Here is a 12,877-nt window from a genome sequence, read left to right on the forward strand (position 1 = left end):
TAGTTCAATTGTTCTATGCTCCCAATCTTGGGTTTGCTACACATTGTACTCTCGTTTGGAGCGTCATACGTGGAAACTCTTGAGGTTCATCTATCTACTGTAAGGTAACGTATGGACTGAAGAGTAACAATGGGTTCGGATACCCGAAGTAGAGTGCAAATATTCGCTGCTTTTCACGAGGTACGACGAAGCAACGTTGCTTTCAGGATTTCGTAGTGTAGAACAAGGTATAAATTCCCAGTACCAATTATATCCCCCAAAACGCCACCCATGCAAAGGTTATTTACAGTCGTCTATCCCGATCGCCGTACCATCATGGACTACGCTGATTCTAGTGGCTCTTCTTCGACTTCTTGGCCTTCTTGGCCTTCTTGTCACCAAACTCCTCCTCGTAGATCTCAGCGGCAGAAGGTCCATCCTTTCTCTTCGCCTTGGAGGACTTCACGCTGACCACCGGATTGGACTGGCCGCGCTTCGTGGCGGTAGCCACTTGCTTCTCAGCCTCATCCCAGCCAGGCGCTGTATCTTCGATTTCGTAGCTGGAGAGGAAAATGTTAGTCATCTGTGCAATCAGGGGGTTGCTTTTTCAGCTACTTACTTGTTGAGTGGCAGAGAGTCAATGAGTTCCCTCTGCTGTTGCTTCATAGCTCTTGTAGTTTCATCACCAGCCTCTTCCAGTTCTTCATCCAGAGACTTCTCCAGGGGATTGAATCGAACATCGATCTTGTCGTCGTGAGCGCTGTCTGCATTCGCAGCACTGACGCCCATCGAGTTCGCCTGAGGCATATCAGCCTCAACTGCACCAGCGACAAGCTTCTGGAAGTAGATCATCATCTTGCGCATGATCTTGATGAGCATGGCCATCACTTGGGATACCTGGAGCTTCAGCTCCTGAGCCACATCCTCAACATCCTTCCGCTGCAGGCCAACAGCCATCAGGATAGCTTGTTGTACACCTCCCAGGTTCACGTGGCTCTTTATCCGGCCGGTGAAGTAGAGAGTCGCAATCGTTGGCAGGAGATCCATGATCACATGCCAGTCAAGCAGACCGCTAGCATATGAGTCAAGACGTTTCAGGTCGAAGGGAGCTACGTACGACGGTCAGTTACATAAAACAATAGAGCATGAGGGAGCGGTGATATCTTACAGAGATGATTGTCCAAATCCGATTTGGCAAAAGCCCGCGGCACGATGGTTGGGTCGAGTTGAGCTCCTGCACTGGCGGATTCGTCGATGACAAGCGACAGCACACTTGGGTAAGATCGGAAGTTGTATGAAAGCAAGGTCATAAATCGATTTTGGAAGTCCTTAGCAAAGGCGCCCAGCCACGACCTATCATCGGCGTTCTCGAGGGTTCGCAGCATGATGCATGTATTTTCACCAGTGAGGTCGTTGGATGTCTGCCTCAAGTAAACCGGGGCGAACTTGGATCGCTTCCAGAACTTGAGCAGTTCGTGCGTAAGACCGTAGCTCACACCCACGTAGTCCAGAGCTGGATTGCGGCGCTCTTCCAGCTTCGAGAACAAGGGCGGCATTTTGCTGATGTCTCGAACCTTGATATCGTCGTCAAGAAGGTTGGCATTGGCAAGCTCTGCTGCCGTGGTTCGCTCCATCGTTTCCTCCATCGCAACATCACCGTCTTCGGACAAGTTCATGAACTTGCCCTCATAGTAGTTGACCAGCAGCTCAAGTGCCCTGGAGCCGTATCCCATTGATGCGTAATCGGGCGACGCGGCAATTCTCACGATTCGAGCGCCCGAAAGGCCTGCGAAATTCTCATCCTGGAACTGCCGACTCAAAGTCCACGGGATCAAATCACCCGCAGCTTGCGTGCCCCTGCTAAGACTGTTCAAGACGCTCTCGCGGCTAATCTTTCCTTCGAGTGCAACCTGAATGACCACCAGTGGCTCGGGCAACTGGTTGGCCTTGGTAACCGGAGCAGTCAGTACGAATAGCTCGTGAGAGGGCGCGTCGCTCATGAGTTGCAGATCGTCGGGACTGTTTTTGTAATGCGACGCAACGTATAAGGACACCATTTGCTGCAGGAACTTCTCAGAAACGGGGTGGAAACTGAAAAGGGTATCCCTGTTGACATATAGCAGCTGGCATTGTGCTGGGTCGGGGCAGCCGGCGATGTTGATTTTCGTGCGAGGAAGTGTCGCGTCGAGGCAGAGAAGCTTGTTCAGCCACTTTTCTGTCGGGTCTCCTTGGGCGTAACGGATAGGGGTCGATAGGGTGATTTCCCTCAACGACCTTCCTCCAATGGCCTCTTGATGCTCGCTCTTAGAGGCCTTGCCACTGGATCGGTCCGCAACTTCAGTGCTGCTAGAGGTGGCCACAGCTCTCGACTGCTCTCGGAGCTGCTTGATCAGTTTTAGGGACAGAGATCGGCCGGTTCCCTCGTAGCCATTAATCGTAGAAGCCATGAACACCAAGTAAGGACCCATAAGTTTCCTGACCACCGGCAAAGGGATGGCTGCAGCCTCATCGATTACCAAGAGCTCGGCTTGTCCCAAAACGTGAGCATCTTGCGGTCGGATGTACTGGATAGTCTGGCGGTGTTGCCGGAAGATGTTGACACGGACAATTGCCTTGTTGAAATCGGGGTTGGTACTTTGCATGATGGAGTAGTCGGAGTGCTCGCCGTATCCAAGAGCGTCGAAACCCTTGAAAATGAACTGGAAGAGGGTCTTCAAGTTTTCCGGGGATGGGGAAGTTATGAAGATGTTGGAATAGCCGTATGCTATGGCGGAGGCGATTGCGATACCCATGGCAGCGGACTTTCCACGACCTCTGGCTGCTGTCAGGGTGACAGTCTCGCGGAGTGTCTTCGAGTTAGCGGCCTCGACGAAAGTCAGGAGGGCTTTCGCCTGGTCCACCGTCTTGGCCAACTTGATAAGAGGACCCAATACCATGCCCTCTTGGTGCTGTTCCTTGATAGCATCAAGCTCCAACTCTGTCTCCGTCTTGGGCTGGTCCAGATCGGGCGGTGGCAGAGGCTTGACGCCCTTGCCGCCGGAAATGGGAAGGACGTTGAGTTCGTCATCGATAACTAGGCAGGATTCGCAGCTGCCAAGCGACAAGAGAAAACGTTCATTGAATCGCGCAACGACGTCCTGGTGAGCCTCGGTACGGTACTTGTTATGGACATCCATAGACAAGTTATACAGTTGTCGCAAACTGGTCATGCCCTTCAGAAGCAGAACCACCAAACCACCACCTTCGACAGTTTCGATGGTCTTGGCCAACAGATTAGGTGTGATACCCTCGAAGTCTTGCAGCACAACCATTCCGAATGTTTGACCGAGAATCTTGTCGGAGTCCTTATAGTATCGGTAGGAAATATCGTTGAGGGTGACGAAGAGCTCGAAGGGGTCCTCGGCGTTGGCTTCGCGGACGCCTCGCTTGATGTCCTTCTTGATCTTGGACTCGCGCTTCTGTCGGTGACTCGTGAAGCCAAGCAGCTTCTTTTGGTATGCCCATAACACACTCTTGTTGGTCTTCAAGTCCATCGAGGACATGATATAGTGGAGGTGGACCAGACATTCCTTGGAATGGTCTCCGACGACGACGAAGAAGGAACGCTTCTTTTCCTGCAGGCCATTGCGAATGAGCGCGGGGATGCGCGAATCTCTGTGTGCGAATTGCCATTAGTATTGCTAGCTACTATATGCTATGCTTGGGAGCTTGCAAGCGATAGGGATTGCGCCGGAAATATACTCACACAGCTTTGCGTCCCATGATGGCGATTGGGTGTGCTGAAGTTCAAATGCGCATTCAATCGGTCGGCCACTCGCGATCTTTTAGCCCAGCAGACAGTTGCGCTCCGAGTCCCCCAAGTCCAAAACTTTTTGCGGAGCCTGGGATTCTGCCAGGGCGGTGAAACTAAGCAGACAGCTCCAACAGCTCATGGTGGGGTAGCTAGGCCATAGACTCACACCTAACATTGAGCCACCCCACCACAAAATGGCCTCTCGCCCAGTTACTACTGATTGGCTCAATCCATCTGGAGCAGGCCAAATAGGGGAGAGCTTCCAAGCTCTGATTGGTTCTTATCTAGGCCTGCGAAGAGAGCTTTACCACAGCGTAGGCAATGCCCATATCAGTGGCTTGTCTCTAATACAACTGTGACGGATGATCCGAGACTTCCCATCCAAGTGATACCTCCCGGGCACTGATTTCCAAAGTTGATTATCCCCTTAATGGCGACAGCGCTGCTTCCACCGTTTTATGCCGTACTGTGTGGATTAATAATTGTTTATACTACTGGCATAATGTTTATTCCACTAGATATAATGGCCAAGTGTGTTTATTCGAACATAATACTTACCTGAAGCTGTCCTGGAATGGATGCAATGCCAAAAGCAGCGTTCTCGCCATCAAGGGGATAACGATATGAAAGATAAGTGCTGTGATGGTGGAATGATCTGAGGTTGACCTAAACTGGAGCTCACCTGCTCCTGCCAGTCAGTCCTGTTTACAAGTCCAAAGGGAATTCCGGCAGCTTCTATTAGTTTTGCATCCGCTGGTGCAGCCCACTACAACTTTTCTGCCATTGTGCGCATCCAACTTGAGCACCTATGTCGTCTTCTTTCCTGGTCAAGCATCATTGACTTGTGGGCTCGTCCCTGTGTTCAATTATTTCCTAAGCCCTCTGATTTGGAAGCCTTTTGGGGTTTGTTTGGTTCTGTTGGACTGCCACTTTGGGCACCCTAACACCGTCACCGGGTGCTTGATCTGTGGCCAACTCTTGTATTCAAGGTGTTTTCAGGTAAACAACTGCCATCTGAAAGTAAGAATCCCCCTAGAGACCACGCCTTGTTCACCAAGTTGATAAGATTGGCTAATCATCTTTCAGTATCTCAGGTTCTTTCATTGCCGGCTTTTGCCTCCTCAGGGAAGATTACCTGCCCCAACATTCATCTACACGTGCTGCATTTCCTTGCAACAAATATGGCTATCAAGGCAAAGCTCCGCAGCCGGAAGAAGACTGCTGCAGAGCGTGTCGATCCATGCGCTCTCGTCTACCGGATGCGTGGAAGTCAGTACCGTGGCACATTCGGTCAGAAGTCCAAGGTAGCTGGCCTGAAGGCTCGGTCCCACAAAGCTGTAGCAGCACGAAAACCATCGCCACCACGCAGCTTGGCCGAGAAGCAAGCGATCATCGACGAGTTCAAGAAGAACACACTTGAGCAGCTGCAATCGCCGTTGTTCCAGATCCCACCCGAGATCCGCAACAAGATCTACGAGTACTGTGCCGACGTCTGCATGCGCCAAGACAGCGTCAACTACCTCTTCACCAGCCCTCCCACCTGGGGCACCTGCAAGTACCCGGCCCTTCTGCAGTCCTGCAAGCGCATCGCCCAGGAATCCCATGCGATCATCCTCTCGTCCCAGCTCGAGATCCGGGCCACACGACTGGGCATGTTCTACAAGACCGTGGGCCCCTTCATCCCGGTCAACATTCGCCACGTCCACGTGTTCCACCACGAGCTGGTCAACCCGTACCTCTTGACCACCAGCCTGGAGTGCATGCTTCGTGGCGCCAACAACATCGAGACAGCGAAGCTCACGACCTACACCCGCAACATGCACGAGGTCACGGGCGAGTACCACTGGGAGCGGCCCAAGAACCTGAAGAAGGAGCAGTACGGCGAGGACGGCGGCGAGGCCTATCAAATCAAGAAGTCACATCCAGTCGACCTCATTGCCGCCGTCTCTTGCTGGCACGACCGGGCGGCTCTCCGGGGCTTCCACCTGCCCGTCAACCAGTACCCGCACCATAAGTGGATGGTGGTCCAGTTCGAGGACAAGTCGCACCGGGTCCGCTCCTTCGACAACGCGCTGAACCTGGCTATCCGACGACAGGACGAGTGGCGCTGTGTTTACCGCTCGGAGAAGCTCGAAAAGCTCTTTACCGAAACCGTGAAGCGCGAGGCGGAGATTGTGGCCAAATCAGAGAACCCCGAGTTGATGTTCAGATGAGTAGCAACATCGGCATAGGTGAAATGGAGGCTTTCATTGTTGGACATATAGAGACGTAAAAAGTTGAGCAAATCATAGGTGTCTTACTGGCTGATGGATTGAGCTGGTATTTTACACATGCCAGTCCACTGGAGTTGATACCAGTATGGCTTGTACAGCAGAACTTTGTTGACACCTGACCCTGACCACCATAGTTGCAGTAGGTAGATCACTGGTACTGGTGAATGGATAGAGATCAGTCATGTTCAGTAAATACGAGACACTGGAAACACCAATACAGCCATTTACTGGGACACATCTTGTGATTCTCCGTACGAGACACTGCTGGAGTAAGGCATAACCCATATCCATGCTACACCACCTGGACACTGCCCTAGAAAGATGCGGATTCTATATTCATTGATTCCCATCATTCCACCAACCTCACCAGGTGAAAATACGCACATTCACACAGCCAAACTTGTGGTCCATTGCTACAGTCATTATGTGTAATCCCCTGACAAAACTGATAGTGTATAGTCATTGCAGCAGAGCATGAGCGCAAACTGGAAGGGTGAACAATGTTTCCCGCCAAACAGTGCCTCCCGCCACAGCGAATTGACTGGCACATGGGCTTGACACGACACAGCTTGCACCTAGAATTAATGTTGATGACAAGAACCGCTTCGCGGGGCGATGAGCATCTATGACAACAATTACTCTATTGACTTGTCCAGAATGGTCTGAGAAAATGAATGTTTTTGACCTTTTAGAAGCTTAGACGCCGTGTAGTTGTTTGTCGCTGGATGAAGGCTGTATCTACGCTGGGCAGGGGTGGACGTGGACATGCTGAAATGTGAATCGTTGTGACTGTAACCTTCCTTGTTTCCCTGGCATTGTTGTCAACTTGGTCCAAAATTTCAGGGTCATGTAAGTGTCCATCATCCATGACTGTGACTCAACACAAGATGTCTATATAAGCTGTATTATATCGTCCCCTCGTGGCAAGAAAGGCATAGGGAGCCAATGTACAGGACCAAATCCATAATACCCTACTTACTCATATATACTACTCCGCCTGAGATGAATACAAGCACAAATATAATAACACAGTTAGACACAGGCAGAGTTTAAGCGATGACAACGATACCACTGAGCTTACGTATGATGTCTAACACTCTGCGCACAAACCCCTGAAATAGGGGAGTGCCAAACGGACACTCATAACCGGATCTACATATTAATACACTATGTCAAGATACCGTGACGAGCAAGTGAATAGACTATCTAGCTGTATTCAATACTGGCAAGCATTCAATGTCGCCGAGTAACATTCAATGTCGCCGAGTCCATTCAATAATCACCAGATGTATTCAATAGAAGCTTGTATTCACTGTGTCGCCGACCCTATTTAAGTTTCTCGAATTCCTCCCCAGATTCCGAATCTCTTTCCTCTTTCACATCTTTCCATACCATCTGGATTTCCGAGCCCAGAATTACGCACAATCGCCCTCGTTGACCGCACAATCGTCTACGTTAAACGCACCATCGCCCTTGAAAAACGCACAGTCGTCTCGAACAACCGAGGTAAAAACGCCCATATCGCCATCGCACCTATACACGACGGTACTAATAAAACGCACCTCAGACCATGTCGGACCGTCGCCGCAGACAGAGTGCTAGCACCGCACCTGTCGCCGAAGGTGAAGCTTCCCGGGCCACCGGATCCGGAACCCAGCCTTCCGGATCCGGAACCCAGCCTGCCGCTGCCGCTGCCGCGCCCGCACCCGCCCAGGGCATGACCTCTGCTGAGCTGGACTTCTACCCCATGCGGGTCTACCAGCGCCGCCGTCGTGCCCGCGGAGTCATGGAACGCCAACTTGCTGCTTCGGCGAAGTTCATGGCACTGTCGGCTGCCAAGCAGGCCCTTGTACGCTCCGAAGTCGAGGAGATGATTCGCGAGAACATGTAAGTCGAGCACTCAACCGCATACCCACAGTCGCCGAATCATTATGCGGGCACTTCGGCGTTATTTGCCATGCCTATATCATCGTATCCAATTTGCACTGTCCTGTATACTGATCAGTTTCTTTCGGCGTTATCTAGCATCGACTTTATGGCCAACACTCCCCCGCGCACCCTGTATCCATATGAGGGAGCCGTCCAGAACGCGATCGCCCAGACCATCGAGTGGAACCCGAAAATCTGCGGCGCGTACCACGCAGCTGACTGGCCTGCTGGTCTGCAGGAGGAGGGTAACGCGATGGAGGTAGATTCTGATGAGGACTACAACCCTGGCGGCCGGTAACTGTCCTCATGACATAGGCTCAGCAGCTTGTGGGGAGCCTTTCTCCATCAGAATGGGGTGTTATACTTGAGAATAAGACACACCAAGGTGTATAGGTGGCATAGTTAACGAAGCGTATGCGGTTGCCAAAACGCAACGGCTGCATGAGCGCCAATAGACACAAGGACAATACAAGCGTGTCTACCTACTCTGAGTTTCGTGAAATTGTCCAAGAGTCTTTTGCTATCCCAGCAGTAACTTTCAGATATTATACCTGAGTAATATTTGTATAAAAACGGTATAAAGAGACGCAGAACGGATTCAAGCGTAATAAAGGCGGCAAAAATGGACATGGAATTAATTTAACTGCGAGGACAACAGCGAAAACGGGCGCCAAACGGAGTTAAACGTAATGACGACAGTAAAGATAGATACGGAACGAATCTGACCGCGACGGTCGCGATCGGGGCTAAATCCGTTCGGGGGTAGACGGATTGCTATTCGTGAGTATGCTCGGGGGATGGTATCGCGGACGCCGACAGACTGGCAATGCTTATAAGTCGGGCCATGAGCAGAGTAACAGCTGCCTGTAGCTGCTCCAACTTGGATTCTTCTGAAAGGCAGTATGTCTGGAGTCGGTGAATTTGCCAGCGGGGAGTGTCAGGGCAGTACGTATCCCACAGGATGCGCTCGAAGTGATTACTAAGGGAGGAGTTCTCTGGGACTTCCGGCGAAATATTCAGTCGAATCCTCAGACCGATCCTTGAAGGAGCGTCGGAGGAGGACGCACTGGCCTGAGCGGCTAACGCGTCTTGGGAACCTTGGATTTGGACTATTTAGAACGGGTAGGTTCTCAATTATCAAGTTTCCTTCTACCGGATGCGGGCCAAACACCATCTGTGTCACTCTGGGCGCGGAACGTCTGTCCCATGAATGCTGACCGTCGCGCTGGTGCTGAGTTTAAGATACTGCCAATAACGTTGATCAGACCTCCGCCAGCATCCAGCCCATGGAAAGACAAGGGACTCATTGTCCCTTTTTGGCCACCTAGATCTGTGATATGGCGCGCAATCACTCCTATGGGGCGACAGTCCCGTTGTGAGTACCAGAAATCCATTGTTCCGCTCTCCAATTGGGATTCTGGCTGGCCCATGCCCGTGAAAGGATCCGGCCGACTCGCGCGGTTTCCCCCATAATGTTGGCCATTCTCCGGGTTGTGGTCGGTCTTTTGGCGACTTCTGGGTCTTCCTGCCCGCCAGCAGCAGAAGCTCTATTCTTCCAGGCCAGGGTCTCAGACGGGACAGTGACAGCATCAAAATGAATAGAACATTCGCCAACCTGCGTCGTTTGCTGATACCACAAAGGCCAAAGTTACCCTTCACGCCTGCTTATTGCCATCGATTTTGCCGTTGCTTCTATGCCAAGCTATCTGTAGGGCTCACTAACCATGCCCTTGCAATCACAGGCCGAAAAGAACATCAATGATGATACGAACAAGCATCATTGTTTTCTTCGGCTTGGGAATGATGCGTACTTACTCAGGCGAGGAAGCTACAGAGGGTGTAGCCAATCAACATGATACCGAAATGATTTCTCATCCTTACTCGTGCTGGGTCATCTTGGCAATGGGCAGTAGCTGCAACTGAGCAATATTGCTAGTCACGGTTGGCCACGAAATGCCACTGACTGGATGGATGCAGGACTCGCATCTGCAAGTGCGGATGTGTCGCAATACCTGACAGAAGGTCCAATATGAGGATGTTGCGGCGGGCGAGAGTGTCATATTGCTTTGGCGGAAGGCACAGCCCGGCTTGGTCTGCTGCAGCATTCACGGCTTTGCGTCGAGTCTGAGAAGGAGCAATGGGTACCCGCGCAGTAGTGCTAATATGTCATCGAACATGGCAGGAGCCAGATCAAATGGCCTTGCCATCAAGTCAGCAAGCAATTCGAGGTGTGAATCATCTCCAATGGCGAGTCCGAGGATAAAAGCCGCCTGCCCTCACTCCACCTCCTGCCCTCACTCCACCTCCTGCACTTCTCCTCCTTCAACACCACAACCACAACCACTGCACCGCTAAGTCTTTCGACACCCCTCACGATCAATCGTTCAAACATCCCAATGTTTCAAACACCAGACCTCTTCCTTCCATCCACTCAGCCTTCCAAGCTTCCAAGCACCGCCAACATGCACTTCTTCACTGTCGTTCCCTTCCTCTCCACTCTCGCCGGCCTTGCCATGGCCTCGCCCGTCCCCGAGGATGTCTCCGACACCACCCCTGGTCCTGCCGGTACCCATATCTTCAAGTACTGCACCGACACGGATTTCGCCGGCAATTGCAACTTCGATGATTCCGACAGCTTGAACCATTGCGGTAAGCTACCGAGTCCCGCTCTTGGTCCCCTTTTGCCTGTAGCATTCCTCCGTGTGCTGACAACACCGCGTCTCTGCTTGTGATCCGACAGAGACCTCGTCCTTCAAGTACATCGAGTCGCTCAAGGTCTACAAGGGCTACAAGTGCACCATCTACATGAAGTAAGTGGCAAGTTCCAATCATGCTTTCTCGCCACTCGTCTCACTGGAGAGCGGTATATTATATGCCATGATACTGACACGTCTCACTTTCTACTACACAGGGAAAAAGGCTGTACCGGCGACTCCCGAACCTACACCCAGGGTGAGGTCCCGAACATTCCCGACATGTTCAGAGACTTCAAGTCCTACAAGTGCGTCTCGGCCTAGGCTGGGAGCATGATGCGACAACACACAGCAATCTCAATAGTGGTCAATAAGGGAACGGATGTGCTGGGAAACAGAACATAGCAGTGGGAATCTGTCCCGAGACACCAAGCAGTGGCATACATGAATGGGAGATAGTGACTGAATTGATGCAGTAACTTGATACTTCTCTTCTCAAAAATGTGAATAAGCTCTGTTGAGCGTGTGGGACACTGCACGCAGCTTACCATGCGATCGGTGAAAGCATGCATCAAAATGCAACATCTTCACAGCAGGAATCACGAAAACGTAGTGAGCCCGGTGGGCATTATCTGTCTTTGTATCGGGAATGGGTCTCAATTTCGTTCTAGTACCGCTGAGATCCGCCCTGCGTCGGTTTGGACGTGGCATGCCATGTTATTCTAGACACAAAATTCCCTTGTATCCAGTGTGCGAAGCCATCTATCTGGGGCTAGCGTTCTGGCCGGCATTCTGTCTGGCATTCTGTCTGGCATTCTGTCCGGCATTCTGTCCAGAATTCTGTCCAGCGTCCTGTCCAGCGTTCGCACCCGAATTTCCACCAGCATTCTGTCCAGCTTCCTCATCCTTGTCATCGAACATGTCAGCGGTCCACTGGACCCCGAACTTGTTCTCATTGTAGCAGAAGATGGACTTGAGTGTAGCCCGCACTGCTTCCTTCATCGGGTACACAGTCCGCGGGGGATTCGTGTCCATGAAGTCGTTGCTAAGTATACGAAAATAGACGTCAGTATATGTGAAAACGATGGATGAAGAATGAAAAGGCCCTGCTGTCATGTGGCCTTTGTCCCAGACTAACAATGACAACCGAAGGAAAAGGGGTCGGGGCATCGGCTGACTGGCTTGAAATGGTAAGAACTTACACATTGTCAACGAGCTGGGTCTTGACCTCGTCGAGAATCTCCGCCTTCTGAGCCGCATTGAGACCGGATAGCTGAGGCGTCTTGGCGAGGAAATCGGCGACAACTGGCTCGCACTTCTTAATGCGTGCCCATCGGCGCTGCGAGCGATAGTCCAGCTCGCCACTGGTAACATTGCCTTGGTTGTTTAACATGTTGTGTGTTTATGTAGAAGATGGTTATAGGGGAGAGATGGTTTAGGAGATCTAACCGTTGAGAATTCGTGCTGGTTATATAGGGATTGTCCGGTGGTGAATACATTTCGGCTTCCTGTATTGAATGGAATATGGGCTCGTATATTGAATGCTGGTCCGTTTCTTTCGGTGAATATAACGAAAACCGTTCGGAATAGCATCCAATGCCGATTCTCGCTTTTCTTATAGGCGCCGCGGGCTGGTCGTGTATTTGATATTCATTGTTAAATATAATGGGATTGCGTGTATTGGATAATATTCGATCTCCTGTGGCGTTTATATTAGAGATGGAATATGTATCGTGACCAAATTTGAAGAAACGCTACCGTAAGAGACCTTTGTTCACGAGGGATTCCATGTCTGATACCGTGTGCGTTTCGGTGTTTTCACTCTGGGGCTGTCGGTCTGCGGTGATGGAAACGTTGGAGTTGAAAAGGCTGTGGTATCTTTGGTGCTGCCGTGTAGGTGGCTGTGAAACCGACGATGTGCCTCAGTGTTTCCCATATGAATAATACATGAACCAAGTACGAGTAAAAGCGGACACTAGTCTATTATCTACTCACTCGCCCTTCACTTCCTCTCCTTCAGACTTGTCTAGGTATTGTGCTATTGTGCGATCAAGCAGTGCTGGTCAATAGCCATGAGGACTGGGCCTAGGTAGTGTACTTATAGTAGATATCATTGACTTTTTTTATTCTTTTGCTTTTCGACTTATACCAGCGCAGGCTAGCAGAAGTAAGTGACTTAAAACTAAGTAAACTTAATATATATCGACTTA

The 12,877-nt window shown here is 51.0% G+C and overlaps 6 protein-coding genes across 6 annotated transcripts; 3 read left to right on the plus strand and 3 right to left on the minus strand.

Annotated features, from left to right (window-relative positions):
• Positions 1 to 331: 331 nt before the first annotated feature.
• On the minus strand, positions 332 to 3,741 carry PG997_010234 (nucleolar atpase protein; the record flags this gene model as incomplete). The annotated part of the gene is made up of 4 exons (XM_066814549.1): positions 332 to 539; positions 599 to 1,088; positions 1,148 to 3,633; positions 3,725 to 3,741. The coding sequence occupies 4 exons, from the start codon at positions 3,739 to 3,741 to the stop codon at positions 332 to 334; spliced, it is 3,201 nt and encodes a 1,066-aa protein (XP_066666511.1).
• A 1,212-nt stretch (positions 3,742 to 4,953) lies between these two features.
• Positions 4,954 to 5,985, plus strand: PG997_010235 (uncharacterized protein; the record flags this gene model as incomplete). The annotated part of the gene is made up of 1 exon (XM_066814550.1): positions 4,954 to 5,985. The coding sequence occupies one exon, from the start codon at positions 4,954 to 4,956 to the stop codon at positions 5,983 to 5,985; it is 1,032 nt and encodes a 343-aa protein (XP_066666512.1).
• Positions 5,986 to 7,615: 1,630 nt separating this feature from the next.
• On the plus strand, positions 7,616 to 8,272 carry PG997_010236 (uncharacterized protein; the record flags this gene model as incomplete). The annotated part of the gene is made up of 2 exons (XM_066814551.1): positions 7,616 to 7,932; positions 8,071 to 8,272. 2 exons carry the CDS (start codon positions 7,616 to 7,618, stop codon positions 8,270 to 8,272), a joined length of 519 nt encoding a protein of 172 aa, XP_066666513.1.
• A 476-nt stretch (positions 8,273 to 8,748) lies between these two features.
• PG997_010237 (uncharacterized protein) lies at positions 8,749 to 10,034 on the minus strand (the record flags this gene model as incomplete). Its single annotated transcript, XM_066814552.1, has 4 exons — positions 8,749 to 9,083; positions 9,146 to 9,499; positions 9,790 to 9,802; positions 9,987 to 10,034. The coding sequence occupies 4 exons, from the start codon at positions 10,032 to 10,034 to the stop codon at positions 8,749 to 8,751; spliced, it is 750 nt and encodes a 249-aa protein (XP_066666514.1).
• Positions 10,035 to 10,436: 402 nt separating this feature from the next.
• On the plus strand, positions 10,437 to 10,991 carry PG997_010238 (uncharacterized protein; the record flags this gene model as incomplete). The annotated part of the gene is made up of 3 exons (XM_066814553.1): positions 10,437 to 10,623; positions 10,715 to 10,784; positions 10,886 to 10,991. The coding sequence occupies 3 exons, from the start codon at positions 10,437 to 10,439 to the stop codon at positions 10,989 to 10,991; spliced, it is 363 nt and encodes a 120-aa protein (XP_066666515.1).
• Positions 10,992 to 11,429: 438 nt separating this feature from the next.
• On the minus strand, positions 11,430 to 12,060 carry PG997_010239 (uncharacterized protein; the record flags this gene model as incomplete). The annotated part of the gene is made up of 2 exons (XM_066814554.1): positions 11,430 to 11,712; positions 11,870 to 12,060. 2 exons carry the CDS (start codon positions 12,058 to 12,060, stop codon positions 11,430 to 11,432), a joined length of 474 nt encoding a protein of 157 aa, XP_066666516.1.
• Between the last annotated feature and the right edge of the window lie 817 nt (positions 12,061 to 12,877).

Source organism: Apiospora hydei (genome assembly GCF_038363865.1).
Source record: "Apiospora hydei strain CBS 114990 chromosome Unknown utg000007l_segment0_segment0, whole genome shotgun sequence".
In the NCBI taxonomy this organism is placed as follows: Eukaryota; Fungi; Ascomycota; class Sordariomycetes; order Amphisphaeriales; family Apiosporaceae; genus Apiospora; species Apiospora hydei.